Here is a 13,704-nt window from a genome sequence, read left to right on the forward strand (position 1 = left end):
GGGAATTAAATGGTAACTATAATTTGAGGAACAATAATAATCTCACTGTTCCTTTTTCCAGAATCAACTTAGTAGAGAGGCTTCCTCTTTGTTCTCTACCTAATACATGGAATAGTTTTAATGACCGTGACAATATAAAAAATGCCTTAAACCTAAATCAATTTAAGAAGCAGCTTAAAAAATATATGCTCTCAAGAATAGATATAACATGTAATAGAATACTTTGTCGTTCTTGCCACCTAAGAATGTAAAACCTCTATGTTGTCTGTTTTACAAGCCTTAGATTAATCAATTCTCCATTCTTTACTTAATTATAAGTATTTTAATCATTAATATGAACTCACACACACTCACTCAATCATCCTACCATTTCCGTCTGCAAATCCTTTCCCTATTCATATCCCTGTAATATACCCTTATAAAATGTTTACTTTCTCGTATTAATAAAAAGATTCACACTACCTTTTAGTTTATTTTTCTATGATATTTGCAAAGGCTATCTAATATCACCTCGAGAGAGATTATTTAGTCCTTTGACACGTATATTAACTTTTTGGTCTTATGTGGATATTATTAACCTTGTTATTATACTGTAATTAATTAATCATGATCAATTTTACTGCTTGTTTGTGATTATTTATGTCATGTATATATGTATGCCTATTTTACTATGTGTCATAAAATAAATATTTCATTTCATTTCACTTTTAGAGTAGGATTGCTTTTTCTATAATCTATTAGACTTTTGTCTTTTAGACTCTTTCATACTTAAATATTGAGTCAACAACTCTTAAATAAACATCTTATTAAAAAACTTATTTGCATAATTTTTTATATTTTCATATTTGGCGTTTCTTATATGCCTTTGTTAGATATACATTTTTTATGATCCCTTATCAACCTTTGAACAAGAAAGTCAATAACCATAGACATAGAAATATAGCATTATGATGATTAAAGCTTTGTTTGTTGGCTGAAAGGTTGAAACTAGTGATAAAATAATGGACAATAAGTTAATCCCCAATGATGATAAACAAAACTAACAATGTTACAATTCTGTATATTAAAATTATTGGTTGAAAAGTTTAAGAAATGAAGTTTGGAAATTGTGCAACATGTTTAAAAGTCCCCAGAGTTTTTAGACCAACAAATTAGAGGACGTGTCTTAAAACTTCGGGTACAAGTATAATTTACTGTATAATGTCCCCTCACTCCCTGCAAGGCTGGGTAAAAAAGAGTAAACCTATTATAGGAATGCGTTTTTGAAAACGTGAGCATTGGATGATACAAGTGACTTATACAGAGTAGCTTCATTCCTTAAAATGGCGTCATTAAGTCTGAGTAAAAACGTGCCTTCAGCATAGATACAAAGTTATCATGTAAAGTTATCCTTAAAAAGTTCCCAAATTTTGATAATGTTTATAAAACATAACAAAATGTTAATTGTTAGGTTACTAAGACATTTCTATGAAAATCTTATCAAAATATTCAATTTTCTTACTCATAATTTATCAGAATTTTTATTCATTTAGGTCATTATTTTACCTACTTAAGAATTTTTGATGGGTTAATAAATATTGTATCGTGCATTTTTAAAATTTACAATAAGAGCAATTTTTTTAGATTTCTTTTTACATTTTTATTTTAATTCTTAGCTCATATTTATATTATATTACACAAAATTCAACTAGAGGCTCCGCTCCTAGCCTTTAAGAGCCTGATTAGAGCCTAAAACCACTCCAATGCCTATACTAAGTTCACAATTTATCAGAGACCATCAACCTTAAAAGCTCCAAAAACAAACAATAGAATATATTACCAAATAATGTCTAACCTATGTACCTAAATATTACAGAAATCAAGTTTGAAACCGAAAGGACAATTCTAATATACCCATATTAACGATATGAGCTATTTGTTACGAACAAAGGACCGACCATAATTATAGAAAAGCTTTGCTTTAAAAATAGTTTTTGTTTTCAGTTGTCTGCGACAGTTCCTATCCTTTCTGATCCTACTGGGATACAACCTTTTCTTAAACTAATTGTTGTTGTTTCAGTTGTGTGCGGCAGTTCCTGTCCTCTCTGATCCTACTGGGATACAACCTTTTCTTAAACTAATTGTTGTTGTTTCAGTTGTGTGCGGCAGTTCCTGTCCTCTCTGATCCTACTGGGATACAACCTTTTCTTAAACTAACTGTTGTTGTTTTCAGCTGTCTGCGGCAGTTCCTGTCCTCTCTAATCCTACTGGGCTACAACCTTTTCTTAAACTAACTGTTGCTGTTTCAGCTGTCTGCGGCAGTTCCTGTCCTCTCTGATCCTACTGGGCTACAACCTTTTCTTAAACTAACTGTTGTTGTTTCAGTTGTCTGCGGAGTCCTGCTGGGCTGCAACCTTTTTTTAAAACTAATTGTTGTTGTTTCAGCTGTTTGCGGCAGTTCCTGTCCTCTCTGATCCTACTGGGCTACAACCTTTTCTTGAACACAAATATGGGCAAACATGCAGAATGTGATAAGAGGTAGGATCCCTAAGTTGTTGACTTACTATTTTATTAAAACCTGCGACCTTGGCTAAACATGTAGCGCATCCTCTTGTCGGGAGGTAATGGGTTTGAATCTCGGCTCTACACTGCGTCACAACTAAAGACATTATTACTGCTGCTATGTCATAGTAAAAGCAATGCATTAGCCCAAAACTGGCGCAGCTCGACAGGCACATTAAGAGGAACTATACAATTTACTTGTAGGTTCTGGTACAACCTCCCCCCCCCCCCCCCTTAAATAAAACAAAAAACACTTTTTACCTCTAGAAATCAATTTGAAAACATCTTTGTTGATTGTTTCATTATATTTTGGGCTCTCTTAAAGTACAACATTGCTTTTAGCCATTTTTGACACATGTAAATACTTATTTATAATAAATTACTTATACTTTATATTCATTCACGTTTTAATAAACTGATTAATTATTGGACAATGGACATAGCATGAAAGTAAATCATGCAGCTTTTTATAAAAACATAATTATTATATACAAACAAAACTTATTCATACAACATACTTTAAGTGTCAAATTTGTCATTACTCAAAAAAAATGTCTTTAAAAAATGCATTGCTCATTTCGGGTATAGTCCCTTCCCTTAAGGGGCGTTTCTTCGTTTTTTTCACAATAGCTTTTCTCATAATTGCCAAGGCGGGGCCAATTGTCTAGCCATGTGGGGCAATCACCTAACCCAATATAACCTAACCTAATCTAAAATAACCTATCAGAAGCCATTTTAAAAATACGACATCTCGCCCCTTAAGGGGCGTTGCTAAGAAAGGGACTATTCCCTTCATTTCAACTGTCAAAAAAAGTATTTAAGGTTTTTAGATTTTTTTTTCGAATCTATGCTAAGCTTGTCATTACATTTGCTTGTTGGGAAACATATTTAGTCGGATATAAAATTTTAAACCCAAATAATTATTAAGTTTTTTTTAAATAACATTTCGTATGATTTTTTTGTAACCATATTTTCTTTTGATTCAGATCTGACACATTTTGGCTAAAATTTTTACCAATTTAAAAATATTACATTGTTAATACTCCATTTATTATAAACAAAATTGTCCTTGTTTCCTTGTATGGCTTCTTAACCGATTAATTTAGAACCGGTTATGAGTCGTACTGAAAAATCATGCATCGTAAATAAAAATCACAAAAATAATACCAGTTTTATTGACTTGGGTCTCGGACCCTTGGTGCTAGCAAAACTGGAATAAATCTTATAATTTTTAATTGAACTATCCGCGGAAACCTGTCTATAATACGATGCAATAGATGGCTATTCCTTTAACCGGCCACTTTTCTTGCAAACAATTTGAATTTAAGTTTGAAATTGAATGCAAATATATTTCAGATTAGTTGAAGAGATTTTGGAAGAAAAATTGACAAGATATCCCAACGGTGCATTTTTCCTTTTCTTTAAGGTAAAACAGTTTTTGGAAGCGCAGCTGCTCTTTAACTAGCATTGGCCTTAAATAACTTTTAGAAACGGAGCTTCCCTGGTTTCGCAGCAGGAAATAATACGAGTACATTCTACAGCTGCCAGGCGTAGCCGCTTTAATTATAAAAAATAGCAGTTGCATATGAAGTAAACTGCAAATACTGTGTTTTCAGCCGCCAAAGTTGACATTTGGCCGAAGACAGCCTTCCTTCCCATAAAAAGCTTTTGCTACAGCCAGTCGCACAAAAAAAAATTTTTAGTGTCTTAGATTTACGAAGCTTTCCAACAATGAATTAAAAGTGGCATTTATATTTAATGGAAGTATTTCTAATTTGATCATTATTTGCTTATGAAATATCAAAGTACTTTTAAAGTTTTAAATATCACTTGCATAAAAATTTATCAAACGAGATTTTAAGCTACTCTATAGTAATATACCGTTATAAACTTTCTAGAAATTTTTGTAAGCATATTATGTTCTGTACGTCTGTAACGGACAGTTCTTATCTTTAAATTAGGCGTGTTTGAATTGTCCTATTAATTTCAAACTTTGCAGGATGGTTCCTGTAACTAAACTTTTTAAGAATCTAAACATGGTTGATTATGAATATATATCCAGGGACGCTATGAGATGATATGTGGGCGATGTGAAAGTGCCTCTCTCTGGTATGTCAGAGCCAATGAAAGCCAGGTAAACTATCAAACTTATTGGCACAACTAGTTGTTCTAAGATCCTAAGATGCAAAAAGAGAGTCTTCAGATATTTAGATAGAGGCATACACAGAGTTTTGCCAAAGAGGTTCGCGAAGCGCACCCGAAAATTTCGACATCCCCCCCCCCTTACTATGTTTGACACCACATTTTAACCAAAGTCGGGGGGTTTTGTAAGCTTTATAGACATCTCGGGAGGTGTACCTTTATTTTGTCAATGGAGTGTATACACCATCCTACACCCCCCTTCTGATATCCTCTTCGTCCGAAAAAAAAGTTCTACATTTTTCTAAAACTCTACAGGTTTTGACTATATAGTGACAAATAATATGATAACAATCATCATTTGTTTTGTTTAGGTTAGCTGGCCAGGTTTTCAACACGTGGGTTGCTGGGAACTTTTATGGTCTGCATTTTTCAGAACACAGGTTTGTCTAAACAATTTAAACTTTAAACTTAAAATGTAACAATAAATTTTATAAATTTTTCCTACCCATTTCATTTATTTTGTGGGAGGGTACCACCACCTTCCTAAGAGATATCTCTCTGGAAAATATTATACCCACCCCCCCCCCAAAAAAAAAAAAATATATTTAACTTTTCTTTTTAAAGCCAAAATTGAAATGGTTGGAAGATCGACTTTCCCCTTCCTTAATGCCCCTAGAGGCAATACTTATATCCTAGTGGAGACAGACTTGTAAAAGAATCTAAATAGTCTCCATATATTTATTATATCTATATATTATAGTGGAGAGAGGCACTGGTATATGCAGACACACTTGTAAAAGAATCTAAATAGTATCCATATATTTATCATATCTATATATTATAGTGGAGAGAGGCACTGGTATATGCAGACACACTTGTAAAAGAATCTAAATAGTATCCATATATTTATTATATTTATATATTATAGTGGAGAGAGGCACTGGTATATGCAGACACACTTGTAAAAGAATCTAAATAGTATCCATATATTTATTATATTTATATATTATAGTGGAGAGAGGCACTGGTATATGCAGACAGGCTTGTAAAAGAATCTAAATAGTATCCATATATTTATTATATCTATATATTATAGTGGAGAGAGGCACTGGTATATGCAGACACACTTGTAAAAGAATCTAAATAGTATCCATATATTTATTATATCTATATATTATAGTGGAGAGAGGCACTGGTATATGCAGACAGGCTTGTAAAAGAATCTAAATAGTATCCATATATTTATTATATCTATATATTATAGTGGAGAGAGGCACTGGTATATGCAGACACACTTGTAAAAGAATCTAAATAGTATCCATATATTTATTATATTTATATATTATAGTGGAGAGAGGCACTGGTATATGCAGACAGGCTTGTAAAAGAATCTACATAGTATCCATATATTTATTATATCTATATATTTATATATTATAGTGGAGAGAGGCACTGGTATATGCAGACACACTTGTAAAAGAATCTAAATAGTATCCATATATTTATTATATCTATATATTATAGTGGAGAGAGGCACTGGTATATGCAGACACACTTGTAAAAGAATCTAAATAGTATCCATATATTTATTATATTTATATATTATAGTGGAGAGAGGCACTGGTATATGCAGACACACTTGTAAAAGAATCTAAATAGTATCCATATATTTATTATATCTATATATTATAGTGGAGAGAGGCACTGGTATATGCAGACACACTTGTAAAAGAATCTAAATAGTATCCATATATTTATTATATTTATATATTATAGTGGAGAGAGGCACTGGTATATGCAGACAGACTTGTAAAAGAATCTAAATAGTATCCATATATTTATTATATTTATATATTATAGTGGAGAGAGGCACTGGTATATGCAGACACACTTGTAAAAGAATCTAAATAGTATCCATATATTTATTATATCTATATATTATAGTGGAGAGAGGCACTGGTATATGCAGACACACTTGTAAAAGAATCTAAATAGTATCCATATATTTATTATATTTATATATTATAGTGGAGAGAGGCACTGGTATATGCAGACAGACTTGTAAAAGAATCTAAATAGTATCCATATATTTATTATATTTATATATTATAGTGGAGAGAGGCACTGGTATATGCAGACACACTTGTAAAAGAATCTAAATAGTATCCATATATTTATTATATCTATATATTATAGTGGAGAGAGGCACTGGTATATGCAGACACACTTGTAAAAGAATCTAAATGGTCTCCATGTATTTATTCCTATCTAAAGGCAGCAATTTATTCTCAGGTAATTTTTTTTTTTACCACAATTAATAATTCACCTACAAAACTTTTAAATTTGAGACAAACAATTTTGTTTTAGATTTAAATGCAATCTAAGTGACTTATTTTGGCCAGTACATAAGCTGATAAACACAATGTTGTCGGTAAAGCGGTTACCGTTCTCTCAAGCTTAAGCATACAAACATACGGACAGACGAACACACACCCTGTTAGTGGTATTCTATCATATTGGGGGTGCTGCCACTTTTACCACTAGCAAAAATACAACCACTGTGTTTTTGACAAAAAAGTGGGTATGTTTTTGTCAATTTCGTTGTTAGCTGTATTTTTGGCAATATTTTTTTATCCACTGTCAAAATTACACCTTTACTACTGTCATAATCACAGTTTTACTGTCATTTTCACACCTATGAAACTCAATGAGGCTGTCAAATTCACAGTTTTGATGACAAAAATACACCTAAATATGTGTTTATGACAGTATTATCACTGTATTTTTGCTAGTGGTAAATCTGCCATGTACCCTAATATTGCTATCTGCTAGGTACCTGATTTAACCGAAGAAGAGGCGGAGGATCAGAAAGCTTTGATGGCGGCTGTGCCCAAGCTTAAACAAAGAATTGGCGGGAAATCCATTCCATCGGAGAAATTTGCCATCAAGAAGGCGGAAAAATTCAGTTCGCAGGTAAATATATCCTTATAATAAAGTAACAGAATGTTTGTGTGTCTGTCTTTACCGAAAGATCTCGCTAACCATCGACCGATATTGTCCTCCTTTTTGGGGGAAGGTACCACCACTCTCTCAAGAAAAATCACACACAAAAAAACATTAATAACCCTATCTAGTGGCGGAAATTTTTTTTTTTTTTATAAACAACTGATCTTAACATAGATTTAAAAGAAAACATTTTACATGCCACTAGAGGCCTCAAGGGGCGTATCCGCTGTATAGTATATACCATACTGTAGGTCTAGGTATACTTACATACAAAGACAAAAACACAACTCAACCGGTCATTATAAAAAGCTTAAGTATAGTCCCTTTCGTGGCAACGCCTCTTAAGGGGCGATTCGTCGTATTTTAACACTTAGCTTTCCTTCTACTTCTAGCCCCTGCGGGGTGCTCTAACCCTGTTGGGCCAATTGCCTAACACTGCAGGGCAATCGTCTAACCTAACTTAACCTAAATTAACCTCTTAAAAGCTACTGTGAAAATTCGACGAATAGCCCCTTAAGAATAGTTACCACAAAAGGGACTATACCCGAATAAGTAACATCCTGTTATGAAGGTTTTGTGAGTCTTTTGTTTGTAGATAGGCTTTGTGAGTCTTTGTAAAGGTTTTGTGACTTATTAGTGTATTATCCATTTATTGTTACTTTGACTTTCTAGAAGCCTTTGGTAGTCAAATATGTAATACTAGCGGCTACGCCCCTAAAGGCATCTAGGGACACGTAAAATTATTTTCGTCAATCTATGTTAAAATCAGCTATTTACCAAAAACATTTTTTTCTCCATTAGTACTAAAAAACTCCGCATGGCTGCGTTTTTATGTTTTTATGTCATTTGCGATTTATTTTGGTAGGGCGGTTGTGCCCTCCCCCAAAATAGCTATGAACCTTCTAGGACCTATGAGAATCTACACTGTAAATGAAAACCATATCGGTTCAGCGGTTAGCGAGATTCTTCGGTACAAACAGACACACATACACACAGACAAACAAACAAACATCCTGTTACTTTATTATAAGGATTTCTTCTTGGTTAAATAATTTAAGAGAGCATTACTGATTCTCCTAATTTGTCTTTACATATTATATATTCCTTTTAGAAAAAGTAAAAGCTATTGTTATTTTACAGCAAACGTTTGTTTTATATTTTGTAAAATCTTTGTAACATTTAAGAAATGCATTTCATTTTCAAGTACTTTAAAAATAAGAATGAATTATTAATGAAGTTTCATTTAAAAGTTACTTCATGGCATTTAAATGCCAAAATGAAAACTTTATGAAAGAGTTAGTAGAACGTTTTGTATTGGATACGGTGATTCCATTTTAAATTTCAGCTGTAAAGATAAATTTATAAAAAAAAATTCGGAGCTGCATTTTTCCAGGGTGATTTATGATGGGAGGGTTGAGATATATTCCCTGAAGATTAGAATCCAATCGGTTTAGTGGTTACCGAGATCTTAAGTGGCGGACGGACAGACATCATTTTACTTTGTATTATAGATGTCAATATATAATCTTTCCTTAAACATTACCTGAATCTTTTGAACAAATTAACCTTTATTATCCCATAATTCTTCTATGATATAAAGTAGTAAGGTTTTTTCTAAAGCTAAAGATCTCGGAATGCACTTGTCCGAATGGGTTATACTTTTCAGGGATCCATTATATATGTCTTGGGTTGGTTTTAGGCTATTTTACTGACATCTCCCGCATTCCCCTACAGGCTAGGGACGAGTTATCTAGTTCTAAAAGAAAGAGTTATTATTCTGTAATAGAAACAATATCAAATTTTGAATGTTTCAGAATAACAGGTTGCTGTTGCCTGCTATGGAAATGATTTACCTGTGGCACGGATTCTCAATTCTGGTCCAGGATTTTAAACTTATGGAGAATTTTCATAACATCATTCTGGAGACCAGAAATCAGGTATAGTTAGGTTTCTACATACTCCATTTACATTAAGATATATAAGTTTTCCGGAATTTTAAAGTTAGGGGGAGATTTGAAATCTGCATCAAATTTTAAGGATTTTATATAAAATTCGTTTTTTCTATAATTCTTTATCTAAAAGCGGAAATGCAATTTAAGTTAATTAATTTTGGCATCTGTGATTGGTGGATTTAAAAAATCTGCGCTCTGATTGGATGGCGTACATCATTCAACCAATTAGAGCACAGGTAGTTTAAAATCCACCTATCCTATTGGTCAAAATTAATTAACTTAAAATGCTCCCCCTAACATTAAAATTCCGGAAAACTTATATATCTTAATTTACATAGATATTATATTGGGAAATTTACTTCAAAGTGCCTTGTTGAGCACAGCATCCCCCCTTATGTTGAAATAAATGAAAGATAAAGAGGTAGTTTATTACTTTAGTTTGGGTTAGGTTAAGTTATATTGGGTGATAAGTAGCCCCGTAGGTTAAGGGCACCCCTAGGTATAGGCCCTGCAGGGTTAGGGCCTTCTGAATAGGAAAAAAACTATCAATTTTGTTCTATTTTTAATAAATGTCTATGGATGAGTCTAAGCACTATGGATGAGCCTCTAGTTTTAAAAGAAGCAAGATTTTAGTCTTAATATTTATTTCCATATGTCTTTTAAAAAAGGAGTTTGGGGGATTTTTCTACTTCCACTTCTCTTAATAACCTATCTGTTTCTTATAGATGAAAAATATAGAGAAAGAAGATGAGTGCCTTCTCAACCTTCTGGAGGGAATGTGTCTTAGAAACATGGGCTGTCCTCTACAGGTAAATATACTTCTCAACCTTCTGGAGGGAATGTGTCTTAGAAACGTGGGCTGTCCTCTACAGGCAAACATACTTCTCAAACTTCTGGAGGGAATGTGTCTTAGAAACATAGGCTGTCCTCTACAGGTAAACATACCTCTCAACCTTCTGGAGGGAATGTGTCTTGGAAACATGGGCTGTCCTCTACAGGTAAACATACTTTTCAACATTCTGGAGGGTATGTGTCTTAGAAACATGGGCTGTCATCTACAGGTAAACATACTTCTCAACCTTCTGGAGGGAATGTGTCTTAGAAACATGGGCTGTCCTCTACAGGTAAACATACATCTTAACCTTCTGGAGAGAATGTGTCTTAGAAACATGGGCTTTCCTCTACAGGTAAACATACTTCTCAACCTTCTGGAGGGAATGAGTCTTAGAAACATGGGCTGTCCTCTACAGGTAAACATACTTCTCAACCTTCTGGAGGGAATGAGTCTTAGAAACATGGGCTGTCCTCTACAGGTAAACATACTTCTCAACCTTCTGGAGGGAATGTGTCTTAGAAACATGGTGTGTCCTCTACAGGTAAACATACTTCTCAACCTTCTGGAGGGAATGTGTCTTAGAAACATGGGCTGTCCTCTACAGGTAAACATACTTATCAACCTTCTGGAGGGAATGTGTCTGAGAAACATGAGCTGTCCTCTACAGGTAAACATACTTCTCAACCTGTTGGAGGGAATGTGTCTTAGAAACATGGGCTGTCCTCTACAGGTAAAAATAATTAACTTCCTGTTTTTTTTATAGTTTTAGTTCAAATTTTCATCAAGAATTGTTTAGCTATTTATTACAAAAATAACATATTTTTATGCCACATTTTTCTGATAGTAACATAGTACATACTAATTTTAATGTTACAAAAATATCAAATTAAAATGAGAAATGACATTTGCTCAAAAAATTTGTTGATTTATTTGCACTCTTCAATCTTTAAAGGCACATTAAAGTGATGGGTGAATAGCAAGATTTTAGAAATACTTAAGCAGATAGACAAGTAGCCAGCTAAATAGGCATCCTGATACTTTTACTGTAAAAGTTCTTTTAATACTTTTTAAATTCATTTTATGAAATGGTTAAGGTTCGTACTCTCTTTATTTCGTTGGGGGTAAATGAGCGCCCCCTTAAAAAAATTGTGGACATAACTGTTTATTTAGGCCGAGGAGAAATTCCAAAACGTGCTTTCAAAGAGTAATGACATCAGCATGGACAAGTACCTGGTGCCTTTTACTATGGTCGAGTTGGCAACTTTGTATATGGAACAGGTAACTTTTATACTTCAAGGTTGGCAACCATGTTGCCATTTATTTGGTTCCTTTTCTGTACCTAACATATGGTTGGCAAAATTATTGTAATTTACCTGGTTCATTTTACAATGGCAGAGTTGGCAACTTTGTATATGGAACAGGTAACTTTTAGGCTACAAGACTAAAATTTGGGCATTATCCAATTCTGTGTACCTGTATGTCTGTATGTACTGAAGGATCTTGTAAATAGCATAATCGATATGGTTCTCTATTGCAATGTAGCTTCTCATAGGTTCAGGAATAGTTCATAACTATTGTTGGGGAGGGTACCACCTTTTCCTCAGAAAAATACCCAAAGAATAAATAAAAAAATATTTTTATCTTTTTTTTGTAACACTAAAATTGAAGAGGAGCAAGGGTTGACTTCCCTATCAGGGAGTAAGGGAGGGGACAATGGATCGAATATTCAATTTTTAGGAGTCTCAGACTTTGGGTACTGGCTTAAAGGGAATGTGCAAGAATGTGCAGTTTCTGACTGAGTTTGGGTACTTGCGCATGAAATACCGCTACTCGTTATGTATGTTTTGAATATTGCAGACGGGGAGAAGGGATAAGGGAAGTGGGGGCAAAGGAAATAAACACTCGTTGTGTTAGTTTGGAATGTAGCAGATGGGGAGAAGGGAGAAGGGAGGTGGGGGCAAGGAGCAAGGGAAATAAACAGAATAAAAAGGGGCAGTCATATTCTTGCTAGCAGCTGGCCGGGTCCAATAGTCTTGTAATATAAAAATCACACCAAAAAACATCAATATATTTCATCAAAAACAAGTTGTGATTTCACTTTACATGACGCTATGAAAATCTATTATTCAATTAACAATCCCTTTATAATTTCCTACAAATTTATTGGATTAAACTGGATTTCATGCCCTTTCTTTGATAACTCTTATATTGAATTAATTGCCCATTGTCCCCTCCCTTACTCCCTGCTTCCCTATAGTGTCCCTATTAATAAGACAGATAATAAATAATTGTATTGCTAACACCTGGTCCCTTTTTAAATGTAATTATATATGTTTTAGAATGACTTGAAGACCAGTAAGGATTTGTTATCCAAAGCCAAGACAATGACCGGGTATTGTCTGCAGAGCAGGTTACACTTCAAGATTCATGCTACCAGCAATAAGATCAAGGCTATCGAGAAACGGGTAAGCTTTATATTGGTTCAATTACTGTAAACTAGAAAATATAATTTTGTTGTTGTGTAGGTTAAAGTATTCTTAGAATCGATGAATAATTATTTGGATGTTACACAAGAGTTTCATGTACTATGATAAAGTAATACTCACCGCTGGCTAAAATAATTATATTCCCATACCCTTCCCCAAAGGAAAGGAGTATCCAGGCTTTCCTAGAATTATTTTTCCTAATCTGTACAGTACAATAGAAATTTCTCTATAAATTGCAATTGAAAGGTTGTATTATGAATATTTTATAGCATCCGTTATTTCTCTGAGATATTAAATCCTTTTTTATGCCTTTTTGAAAAAAAGGCATACAGTTTTCATTTCTTCCATCAATTACAAACATTTGTTTTGATGCCTTCTCGTCATTTGTATGGCCCTTGAATGGGACATGCAGACGGTGGTTTGCCTGTCTGTCTGTTTGTAACACATTTTTTTGCTACCAAAGCTTGATGGCGTGTTCAACAAAAAATTGTATCTGTTTAAATTTTCTATCAGGCTTTCATCTATCTGTCTATTTAGGCTGAGTCGAGAACAGTGGATGAAGAAAAAGAAGAGTTCCATGACGCATCTACTATCTATTATTATCTATCTATCATCTATCTGTCTATTTAGACTGAGTCAGGAACTGTTTATGAAGGTAAAGAGGAATTCCATGACGCATCTACTGTCTTTCGATATATCCTTTATCTATCTATCACTAATTTGTCTATTTAGACTGAATCAG

At 33.6% G+C, this 13,704-nt stretch overlaps 1 protein-coding gene across 2 annotated transcripts in view; it reads left to right on the forward strand.

Annotated features, from left to right (window-relative positions):
* LOC145313138 (tetratricopeptide repeat protein 39B-like) overlaps positions 1-13,704 on the forward strand; it is a 49,786-nt gene that overhangs the window by 32,563 nt on the left and 3,519 nt on the right. For both annotated transcript variants that reach the window (XM_080152412.1, XM_080152413.1), the window contains exons 11-20: positions 2,425-2,517; positions 3,898-3,967; positions 4,604-4,675; positions 5,055-5,123; positions 6,880-6,975; positions 7,516-7,656; positions 9,504-9,626; positions 10,367-10,450; positions 11,647-11,754; positions 12,816-12,941. In XM_080152412.1, coding sequence (XP_080008538.1) covers positions 2,425-2,517; positions 3,898-3,967; positions 4,604-4,675; positions 5,055-5,123; positions 6,880-6,975; positions 7,516-7,656; positions 9,504-9,626; positions 10,367-10,450; positions 11,647-11,754; positions 12,816-12,941 — 982 coding nt within the window. The remainder of the gene's footprint in view (positions 1-2,424; positions 2,518-3,897; positions 3,968-4,603; positions 4,676-5,054; positions 5,124-6,879; positions 6,976-7,515; positions 7,657-9,503; positions 9,627-10,366; positions 10,451-11,646; positions 11,755-12,815; positions 12,942-13,704) is intronic.

The sequence above is a fragment of the Acartia tonsa genome, chromosome 3, assembly GCF_053477335.1.
Source record: "Acartia tonsa isolate MP-2025a chromosome 3, ASM5347733v1, whole genome shotgun sequence".
NCBI classification, from domain to species: domain Eukaryota; kingdom Metazoa; phylum Arthropoda; class Copepoda; order Calanoida; family Acartiidae; genus Acartia; species Acartia tonsa.